Source organism: Somniosus microcephalus, unplaced genomic scaffold, assembly GCF_052327205.1.
Source record: "Somniosus microcephalus isolate GS21.2 unplaced genomic scaffold, FLI_Smic_1.0 unresolved_chr1, whole genome shotgun sequence".
Taxonomy (NCBI): domain Eukaryota; kingdom Metazoa; phylum Chordata; class Chondrichthyes; order Squaliformes; family Somniosidae; genus Somniosus; species Somniosus microcephalus.
This window is the reverse complement of record NW_028225179.1, coordinates 149,147,812-149,160,191: the sequence shown is the minus strand read 5'-3', so window position 1 is coordinate 149,160,191 and position 12,380 is coordinate 149,147,812. Positions and strand designations below refer to the sequence as shown.

General features: G+C 44.3%; 1 gene segment (V, D, J or C); it reads left to right on the top strand.

Annotated features, from left to right (window-relative positions):
• Positions 1-2,097: 2,097 nt before the first annotated feature.
• The window catches only part of LOC147096230 (Ig gamma-2A chain C region-like), a 49,539-nt gene continuing 39,256 nt past the window's right edge, over positions 2,098-12,380 (top strand). Inside the window, 4 exon segments of the C gene segment in view lie at positions 2,098-2,252; positions 3,035-3,412; positions 6,641-6,958; positions 8,399-8,719. Of these exon segments, the coding sequence occupies positions 2,216-2,252; positions 3,035-3,412; positions 6,641-6,958; positions 8,399-8,719 (1,054 nt within the window).

Here is a 12,380-nt window from a genome sequence, read left to right as displayed (position 1 = left end):
ATTTATACAGCGCCTTTAACATAGTAAAATGTCCCAAGGTGCTTCACAGGAGCGATTATCAAGAAAAATTTGACACAGAGCCAAATAAAGAGACATTAGGACAGGTGACCAAAAGCTTGGTCAAAGAGGTAGGTTTTAAGGAGCGTTTTAAATGAGGAAAGAGATAAATTCCCTGGAATTTAGAAGTTTAAGGGATAATCTGATCGAAGTTTTCAAGCTATTAAGGGGAACAGATAGGGTAGATAGAGAGAAACTATGTCCGCTGGTTGGGGAGTCTAGGACTAGGGGGTGTAATCTAAAAGTTAGAGAGGAAGAGAGATTGAGGGAGGGAATTCCAGTGCTTAGGGCCTAGGCAACAGAAGGCACAGCTGCCAATGGTGGCGTGATTATAATCAGGGGTGCTCAAGGGGCCAGAATTGGAGGAGCACAGAGACCTCGGAGAGCTGTGGGGTTGGAGGAGATTACAGAAATAGGGAGTGGTGAGGCCATGGAGAGATTTGAAAACAAGGATGAGAATTTTGAAATCGAGGCATTACCAGACCAGGAGCCAATGTAGGTCAGCAAGGATGGGTGAATGGGACTTGGTGCGAGTTAGGATACAGGCAGCAGAGTGTTACAAGCTAGCGCAGGATAATCACATGCCAGCCTAGACTGCTGGAGTTACTGATGCTGATTATTAGGTATCACCTGAAATGCATTCACCACAGTTCACGTAGGCACGTCACCAACCTCTTACAAGCATGATAGGTGTGGGCACTCAAATGTCACTGCCAGTCATGAGTTGGGGTTACGATACATTGCAGGGGTAGAATGGAAAGATTTTCAATTTTACATTTGACCCATCCCACACCTTACTCCAAGGGTTAAATTACGAGGAGGGGTTACACAAACTAGGGTTGTATTCCCTGGAATTTAGAAGGTTAAGGGGAGATTTGATCGAAGTTTTCAAGCTATTAAGCAGAACAGATAGGGTAGATAGAGAGAAACTATTTTTGCTGGTTGGAGAGTCGAGGACTAGGGGACACAGTCTAAAAATTACAGCCAGACCTTTCAGGAGTGAAGTTAGGAAACACTTCTCCACACAAAGGGCTGGTCGAAGTTTGGAACTCTCTTCCACAAACGGCAATTGATGCTAGATTAATTGTTAATTTTAAATCTGAGATTGATAGATTTCTGTTAACCAAAGGTATTAGGGATATGGGCTAAAGGCGGGTATGTGGAGTTAGGTGGCAGATCAGCCATGATCTCATTGAGTGGCGGCACAGGCTCAAGGGGCTGAATGGCCTCCTCCTGTTCCTATGTTCCTAATACTTAATTGGAAGAGTGATCAATTCTCTCATTACTGGCATTCACTAAAATATAACACTTCTAAAAATACATAATGTAAGAATATTAGAAATAGGAGTAGGAGTTAAACCCCCGAGCCTGCTCCGCCATTCAATAAGATCATGGCTGATCTTCGACCTCAACTCCACTTTCACGCCCGATCCCCATATCCCTTGATTCCCCTAGAGTTCAAAAATCTATCTCTCTCAGCCTTTAATATACTCAATGAATCAGCATCCACAGCCCTCTGGTGTAGAGAATTTCAAAGATTCACAGCCCTCTGAGTGAAGAAATTCCCCCTCATCTCAGTCTTAAATGGCCTACCCTTTATCCTAAGATATGACTCCTAGTTCTAGACTCTCCAAAAGTGTATAAAAGATAAAGTTTGCAGCTGTGAAGTGTTAAATTAGCGAACAATCTAAATAACGTCCCAAGTTGGGTTGTGCGTTTTTCAGTACCTGGAATATTATGCACATAAATACATGTTTAAATTTCGGTACAAGCTTAAAATGCAACCGCAGCAAGAATCCACATGTGTTTAAAAAAAATACAAATATAGCTACATGAATGGGCCAGTTTTAGAAGATACTTTACATGCGCTACACAAGGTACACATGGGTTATTTATATCATACTTTATAAGTGAACAATTAATTCGCACATTGGACTGTTGCCATAAGCGGATCGCATTGGCGGAGGGTGTCCACTGCAGTAGGATTAATGTTCAATCTGACTTTTGGTCGCTGTTTTGAGCCAGTCAGAAGCGACCAATGTGTCTCCGCCAGCTCAAATGTGCCTGAGTTCCAAATCTAAGTTCGATCGGTTCAGCAAACGGCGCTTGCTGGCTCCCGAAATTCAAGTCTCCTCGATTCAGCTGGAAAGTTAAGAACATGTTGCAAGTTTGGATATTGCTCATTATTCACACAGGTATGCCGGTCATTGTATCGTTATTGTGCTAAGTTTACTGCCAATCTCCTGTTTTTTTCCTCCTCGTCTCCCGCCTCGAAGTCACGGAGTTCTGACAAGGTCATGGTTCAAGGGTTTGGTGGCTTCTCCATAACGCTTATCCGAGTGGCCATAGTGGGCGTGTGAGCCCGACAAACCGAGAGAGAGAGAGAGAGAGAGAGAGAGAAAGGTCTCCTAACCTGCCTGGCCCTCGCCTTAGCGCCACAGCCGCCACAGAACAGCGATCAGAAGTAGGGGAACCTGAGTCACTCTTCCCTCCCGTACCCCGGGACCTTGAGTTGACCCGTGGATCGCTGCTGTGGCATTGGCTGCAGAGCCGGGGGCGGGAGGTGGGAGAAACTGGGATTCTGAGCCTGACGCTCAACTAACACCCAGTGGGCTGCATTCACCCACTAAGCCACGCGTGTTTGTGTTATTTGTTGTATATTGTGCTGGTGTAGCTGTTATCTGGAATCTTACAGCACAGAAGGCCATTCCGGCTATCGTGCCTGCTCTTTGAAAGAGCTCTCCAATTCAATCCCACTGCACTCCCTTTCCCCATAGCCCTGCAGATTTCAAGTATTGATCCAATTCTCCCTTTTGAAAATTGCTATTGAATCTGCTTTCAGGCAGTACATTCCAGATCACTACACGCTGCGTAAAAAAAAAAAATTCCCATCTCCTCTCTGGCCCTTTTGGCAATTACCTTAAACTTGTTTCCTCTGGTTCTCTATAAGTATTTACGCATGTTGCTTTTTATGCAGGTCTTGCAGTAGCTGATGATACTCTCTATATGTCCCCAATAACTATGACTCGCCGGGAGAATGAAACGGTGACGCTGGATTGCTTCACCAGCAGAAACCTGGATGACTACTGGCTCATCTGGGGATCGGCAAAGCCTGCGGATCCAAGGATCTCCTGGATTCTGTATTGGACCCCGGGTTCAAGGGCTGCACTTTACTCGTCTGCAGTAACAGACCGATTTACCGGCTTAAAGGACTGGACCAGCAAGAAATTCTCTCTGACAATATCAGCCCTTGGCAAGGAGGATTCCGCCAGATACTATTGTGGCAGCTCGAACACCTATTTTCCTTACAGCACAGATTGGAGCGGATGTGGAGTCACTCTAACTGTAAAACCCGGTAGGTTGTCTATCTGTCTCTATCCATGGCAGTCTATCTGTCAGGGCCATCAGTACATGATCCAGGCTGACACTTTGGTGTAGTGCTGAGGGAGAGCTGCATTGTCGGAGGTGTCGTCCTTACGTGAGAGCATAAACCTGTCCCCCTTGTTCCAGTGGCATTAATGGGACAGTGGCAGCATAGATACGTTATTGGCTAAGTGACAGGAAACAAAGTGTAGCGGTGAATGATTATTTATTGAACTGGAGGAAGGTATACAGTGGTGATCCCCAGGGGTCGGTGCTAGGACCAGTGCTTTTCTTGATAAATTATGAATGACTTGGACTTGGGTGTACAGGGCACAATTTCAAAATTTGCAGAGGACACAAAACTTGGAAGTATAGTGAACAGTGAGGCTGATAGTGATGACATAGACAGGCATAGACAGGCAGGTGGAATGAACGGACACATGGCAGATGAAATTTAACGCAGAAAAGTGCGAAGAGATATATTTTGGTAGGAAGAATGCAGAGAGGCAATATAAACTGAAAGGTACAATTCTAAAGGGGGTGCATGAACAGAGAGACCTGGGGTTATATGTGCACAAATCATTGAAGGTGGCAGGGCAGGTTAAAAAGTGGTTAGAAAAGCATACAGGATCCTGGGCTTCATAAATAAAGGGGTAGAGTACAAAAGCAAGGAAGTTATGATGAACCTTATTAAAACATTGGTTCGGCCTCAACTGGAGTATTGTGTCCAATTCTGGGCACCGCACTTTAGGAAGGATATGAAGGTCTTAGAGAGGGTGCAGAAAAGATGTACAAGAATGGTTCCAGGGATGAGGGACTTCAGTTACATGGATAGACTGGAGAAGCTGAGCAGAGAAGGTTGAGAGGAGATTTGATAGAGGTGTTCAAAATCATGAGGGGTCTAAACAGGAGTAGATAGAGAGAAACTGTTCCCATTGGCGGAGGGGTGGAGAACCAGAGGACACAGCTTTAAGGTGATTGGCAGACGAACCAAAGGCGACATGAGGAAATTTTAATTTACACTGAGTGGTTAGGATCTGGAATGCACTGCCTGAAAGGGTGGTGGAGGCAGACTCAATTGTGGCTTTCAAAAGGGAATTGGATAAGTACCTGAAGGAAAAAATTTGCCGGGCTAAGGGGAAAGGGTGGGGGAGTGGGACTAGCTGAAGTGCTCTTGCAGAGAGCCGGCACGGGCTCGACGGGCCAAATGGCCTCCTTCTGTGCTGTAACCATTCTATAATGGAAGATGAGCAGGGATTCTCTTGGTGTCCTGGCCAACATTAAGCTTCACTCCACACTGCTGAACCACATGAAATGGCTATTTATTGAATTTGCTGTCTGTAGGACCATACAGTGCACAACATTAACTTCCAGTTTGGCCACTAAACAAACACACATCAAGAAGTACCTAATGGGTTGGGCATTGTTTTGTGAAGTCCTGTGGAGGTGGAAGGCGCTATATAAATACACGGAGGTAGAAATATGTCTCGGGCGGTGGCACATAATGGGTGGTATCGATTGGCCGCCCGTTATACGCAGCGTCTGATATTCAGTCCCATTGACTGTAATTGAACGGAATATCAGATGCTGCGTCTAACGGGCGGCCGATCGATAATGTCCGCTTGCGCCACCGCACGTGATGAATTTCTAGGCAAGTTCTTTCTGTCATGAATGTATGTATCTGTGCTTCTCTCTATCTATTTATGTATGTATCTATTTATCTTTGTACGTATGTGTGCTTGAATATGTATCCACCTAAATACAATAAAAGTGATAATTCACCATAAATCTCATTTAATAACTTCAGTAGAAATTAGATTGTTAACAACTATTGAGAGAATGTGCACTAACTATATAGCATACGTTACTATGGGAATCTTATATTACATAATTACCCCATTACACCTCTTAGTGACATGTACTGGAGATGCCAAATATTGACCAAGAATTTTTTTTTAGGAATGTAATTACAAACAACTTGTTCTCCTACCTTATAGCTCTATTCAAAAAATTTGTAGGCTGCTCATTGTGGAAACCACATGAGTTTCCTTTCCGCTGATGATAAATCAGCCAATTGAATGGTGGAACAGGCTCAAGGGGCTGAATGGCCGACTCCCTGTTCCTACTTAAACCGACCCACCTCCTCCCATACCAGAATCTGATCCTGCCCTTTTCACCAACAAAAAATTACCTTTTATATAGCGCATTTAACGTAGCAAAATATCCCAAGGCGCTTAACAAGAACATTACCAATAAAAACATTTTTGAAACCGAGCCACAGATGGAGATAGCGGGACAGATGACCAAAAGCTTGGTCAAAGAGGTAGGTTTTAAGGAGCATCTTAAAGGAGGAGAGAGAGGTAGAGAGGCACAGTAGAGCAATTTTAGGGGTCGGGTCACTTAACAATGACCAGGACTGAGTACTGTGGCTGATTTCGCCCCTTCTGATCAGTTGCGGTGCCTGCACAGGTTGAATTAAGGTAACTCTGCCAGGGTGCAAGGAGACCTCCTGGGGCCTCTTTGATCTGATTTAGTGCCACGTCACACAGTGCATTTACATCCAAAGCTGTCAGGGAGAGTCCAGGTTTAATAGAAATTATATGTTGATGTGCAGTCATCTTTTTGTCATTGAACATAAGGGATAAATCCAAAAGCAAAATACTGCGGATGCTGGAAATCGGAAATCAAAACAGAAAATGCTGGAAATGCTCAGCAGGTCAGGCAGCATCTGTGGAGAGAGAAACAGAGTTAATGTTTCCGGTCAATGACCTTTCGTCAGAACTGGAAAACGTTGGAGATGCAATAGGTTTAAAGCAAGTGCAGGGGCAGGGAAAGGGAGGGGAGGGAGGGAGGGAGGGAGGGAGGGAGGGAGGGAGGGGAGGAAAGACCAAAAGGGAAGGTCTGTGCTAGGGTGGAGGGCAGGAGAGATTAAATGACAAAAGGAATGATTGTACGAAGCAAAAGGAGGTGGTAATGATACAGGTAAAGAATCAAAAGATGGGTCTAGAAGAGGTGTAAATGGTAATATCAGAATGATCAGCAACAGTTGCCGTCCAAAAATATGGGGGCAGTGGTTATGATCTGAAATTGTTCAACCCAATGTTGAGTCCGGAAGGTTGATAAATCCAAGCTGGGCACAGTAAAAGTTGTCAATATTTGAGTCAGGTTTCATTTCCACGTGGTTGCTGGTGGATGGGTTAAAGTATTCTTTCTGTTTCAGCTTCCTCGCCGTCATCTCCACTGGTTTATTTCCCCAATCCGCACCCTGAGGACATCTTTCAGCAGCAGAACATTGTACTGCTCTGCGTGGCGGAAAACTTTTACCCAGATAATCTTTCGATTTCCTGGTACGTGGATGGTAATCGGGTTGATTCGGGGGTCTCGCATTCTGCTTCCCTATTAGGTGCCAACGACACCTACACTAAGATCAGTAAGCTGATAATTGCTCCAATTCAGTGGATCAAAGGCTCCATTCACAGTTGCCAAGTATCACATGGAACGCTCCCTACACCAGTCACCAAGCACATAAGTAATACTGGTAAGTTAAACACCGATTCTTTTAAGATCATTTGGGGTAGAAAACGGGCGGACTCCCCACCCGATATTCAGTTCTAATTGACTTCAATGACACCGAAAATCGGGCGGGGCGCATACCGAGCAGCCGATTCCATACCGCCCCATTTTGCACTACGGCCCAAGTTGAACTCCAATCCCAATGGGCCCCCTTGTCTGTTTTAAAGCAACGTTATTGGCCCAGAAATTCGGGTCGGGGGCTTCCCACGGGTGCAAGCCCCCGACCTGCACGAATCTAGCGCGCTGGCCGTTGTGCTGTGGGATTCTGATCTTGGGCCTCCTCCAACTACCGGCGTGCAATTCTTGCATATCCCAGGGGCGCAGTTAGTTTGATGTGTCCCCTGGGATCATGTGGGCCATGGAGAGCCAATGGTAGCAGGGAATGCTTCAGTCATAAGTTTGACAGGACCTGTCAAACCTATAAATACTATAAGCCCCAAAACATCACTAAGACTTCAAATAAATGTAAAAAAAACATCACTTTTTTAAAATAACTATAAATTACATGAAATAACTTTTAAACAATTTAAATTTTTGAAAAAATTAATTACATTTTCTAACAGGGCTAAAAATAAACTTACCTTTCTTTAAAGTATTTAAAAATAATAAACCTGTGGAAAAAATGTTTTAATTTTAATTAATTCATCACTTACCTTGTTAAAAGCAGGCCTTGCGCCTGCTTTTTAAAAGTGTAACTGCTGGAGACTTACCCTCCCGGAGAAACCTGCAGAAAAAACGTAAGTTCGATGCGCACGCGCTGCCTCTCCTGCGCACACGTTCCACCTGTCAACCCCTTCTTTCAGACTATCACTGGATGATAACTGGTTCTGGAATTGGGCGGTCGAACAATCTGAAACGTGACAAGGCCTGTGTAGGGCAAGTTTATTAGGAAGCATTTCTTTACATAGAGGGCTGGTTGCGAGGGAAAGTGGCTGGGTCCCGGACACGGGACTTATTTACGAAGTCACTCGATTCCATAATGGGACGTCAGCAGGGTCGATATTTTGGAAAGGTGAGCTCTAATGAAGTCCAGTCCACTGGCACGTAGTGGGAGTAATTTAACTTAGTGTGAAACAGGCGATATCGGATGCGCTATGAGTTAAACACGTCTCCCCATTTTGCGTGTGTGGACGAATCATTACGGGCGCAGTTTCAACTTAAACCTGCCAGGTGGCAGACCCACAGGATCGGGTGTAATGCCAGTTTTACACCACACCCAATGTTACTTTCTATGGATTTCAATGGAGAATAAAAGCAGACGGGGTGTTGAACCAGCGTCAGTTTCTGATGGGCGGGTTAGGTTAAAATTGCCCCCTGACATGCAAGTGTTTATTTTGTATTCGGTCATTCGCGATAGGATGCTATGTTAATTTGATAACACCTGTGTGATTGGTGATTGATATAGAGCAATATCCAGTGTCACCAATGGTATACGTTTTACCACCGACATTTGAAGAGATCGACATGACGGCGAAGGCGACACTCGTCTGCCTGGCGGCTGGCTTTTTCCCGGCGGAAATTTCCTTCCGGTGGTTCGTTGACGGCAGTCCAGTGGTTACCGACATCAAGAGCTATGAGCCGATTCTAAATATAAACGGCACCTATTGTTCTAGAAGCGAGCTGATCACGTCTGCCCAAGAGTGGAAACTGGGCTCTGTCTATTCTTGTGAGATTCAGCACATATCAGTGCCCGATGGGATCAAAAAAAGCATCAACAAAACACTGGGTAGGAAGACACCGTTTCAATGCGTCTCCTTTTTGCATTCACAGTTTGTTTTCAAAAAGAAAATATATGTATACTAAATGAGACAATTAAATAGATAATCCTTCCACTTGACACATACTTGTCTGCTATTGAACTTTAACCAGTATACATTTGCACTGTTTGGGGGTCCCTAAACCAAATATAAGCATTCTTCCAAATGGCCAGGTATTTGTTCCTATACCTGCAGGTTAACTATATAGACTTTGCTTTCCAAATTTCAAATTTCAAATAGTACAGCAGCTATTGACAATATGACTATGTTACCTAATAATGTAAGCCAGGAGCTGCTTTAGGAGTCGGCAATTGAGCTAAATACACTAAATTTGGGCTGTAATAATAATGGTGTATAAAAGGGACGATATCGCATCGACTGCCTGTTAAACACCCCGATATTCATGTATTGAGCAACTGTTATACACCCCGCCTGATATTCGTGCATTGATCACATGTTATACACCCCGGCTGATATTCGTACATTGCTCACCTGTTACACACCCTGCCTGATATTCGTGCATTGATCACCTGTTATACACCCCGCCTGATATTCGTACATTGATCACCTGTTTTACACCCTGCCTGATATTCGTACATTGCTCACCTGTTACACACCGCGCCTGATATTCGTGCATTGATCACATGTTATACACCCTGCCTGATATTCGTACATTGCTCACCTGTTACACACCCTGCCTGATATTCGTGCAATGATCACCTGTTATACACCCCGCCTGATATTCGTGCAATGATCACCTGTTATACACCCCGCCTGTTCGTGCATTGATCACCTGTTATACACCCCGCCTGATGTTCATGTATTGATCACCTGTTATGCTCCGCGCCTGATATTCATGTATTGATCACCTGTTATACACCCCGCCTGATACTTGTACATTGATCACCTGTTATACACCCCGCCTGATATTCGTGCATTGATCACCTGTTATACACCCGGCCTGATATTCATGTATTGATCACCTGTTATACACCCCGCCTGATATTCATATATTGATCACCTGTTAAACACCCGCCTGATATTCGTACACTGATCACCTGTTATACACGCCGCCTGATATTCGTACATTGATCTCCTGTTATACACCCCACCTGATATTCCTACATTGATCACCTGTTATACACCCCGCCTGGTATTCATGTGTTGATCACCTGTTATACACCCTGCCTGATATTCATGCATTAATCACCTGTTTTGCACCCCGCCTGATATTCATGTGTTGATCGCCTGTTATACACCCCGCGTGATATTCATGCATTGATCATCTGTTATACACCCCGCCTGGTATTCATACATTGATCACCTGTTATACACCCCGCCTGATATTCGTACATTGGTCACCTGTTATACACCCTGCCTGATATTCGTGCATTGATCACCTGTTATACACCCTGCCTGATATTCGTGCATTGATCACCTGTTAGACACCCCACCTGATATTCCTACATTGATCACCTGTTATACACCCCGCCTGGTATTCATGTGTTGATCACCTGTTATACACCCCGCCTGACATTCATACATTGATCACCTGTTATACACCCCACCTGATATTCGCCCATTGATCACCTGTTATACACCCCGCCTGATATTCGTGCACTGATCACCTGTTATACATCCCGTTTGATATTCATATATTGATCACCTGTTATACACCCCGCCTGATATTCGTACATTGATCTCCTTTTATACACCCTTCCTGATATTCATGCATTGATCATCTGTTATACACCCCGCCTGATATTCGTACATTGATCACCTTTTATACACCCCGCCTGATATTCCTACATTGATCACCTGTTATACAACCCGCCTGATATTCGTGCATTGATCACCTGTTATACACCCCGCCTGATATTCGTACATTGATCTCCTGTTATACACCCCGCCTAATATTCGTGCATTGATCTCCTGTTATACACCCTGCCTGATATTCGTGCATTGATCACCTGTTAGACACCCCACCTGATATTCCTACATTGATCACCTGTTATACACCCCGCCTGGTATTCATGTGTTGATCACCTGTTATACACCCCGCCTGACATTCATACATTGATCACCTGTTATACACCCCACCTGATATTCGCCCATTGATCACCTGTTATACACCCCGCCTGATATTCGTGCACTGATCACCTGTTGTACATCCCGTTTGATATTCATATATTGATCACCTGTTATACACCCCGCCTGATATTCGTACATTGATCTCCTTTTATACACCCTTCCTGATATTCATGCATTGATCATCTGTTATACACCCCGCCTGATATTCGTACATTGATCACCTTTTATACACCCCGCCTGATATTCCTACATTGATCACCTGTTATACAACCCGCCTGATATTCGTGCATTGATCACCTGTTATACACCCCGCCTGATATTCGTACATTGATCTCCTGTTATACACCCCGCCTAATATTCGTGCATTGATCTCCTGTTATACACCCCACCTGATATTCATACATTGATCACCTGTTATACTTCCCACCTGATATTCATGTGTAGTTCACCTGTTAAACACCCCGCCTAATATACGTGCTTTGATCACTTGTTATACACCCCGCCTGATATTCGTACACTGATCTCCTGTTATACACCCCACCTGATATTCGTACATTGATCTCCTGTTATACACCCCACCTGATATTCATACATTGATCACCTGTTATACTTCCCACCTGATATTCATGTGTAGTTCACCTGTTAAACACCCGCCTAATATACGTCCTTTGATCACTTGTTATACACCCCGCCTGATATTCGTACACTGATCTCCTGTTATACACCCCACCTGATATTCGTACATTGATCTCCTGTTATACACCCCACCTGATATTCATACATTGATCACCTGTTATACTTCCCACCTGATATTCATGTGTAGTTCACCTGTTAAACACCCCGCCTAATATACGTGCTTTGATCACTTGTTATACACCCCGCCTGATATTCGTACACTGATCTCCTGTTATACACCCCACCTGATATTCGTACATTGATCTCCTGTTATACACCCCACCTGATATTCATACATTGATCACCTGTTATACACCCCGACTGGTATACATATATTGATTACGTGTATTACACCCCGCCTGATATTGATGTGTTGATCACCTGTTATACACCCCACCTGATATTCATACATTAATCACCTGTTATACACCCTGCCTGATATTCATGCATTAATCATCTGTTATACACCCCGCCTGATATTCATACATTGATCACCTGTTATACACCCCGCCTGATATTCGCCCATTGATCACCTGTTATACACCCCGCCTGATATTCGTGCATTGATCACCTGTTATACACCCCGCCTGATATTCGTACATTGGTCATCTGTTTTACACCCTGCCTGATATTCGTGCATTGATCACCATTTATACACCCCGCCTGATATTCATACATTGGTCACCTGTTATACACCCTGCCTGATATTCGTGCATTGATCACCTGTTATACACCCTGCCTCATATTCGTACATTGGTCACCTTTTATACACCCCACCTGATATTCCTACATTGATCACCTGTTATACACCCCGCCTGGTATTCATGTGTTGATCACCTGTTATACACCCCGCCTGACATTCAT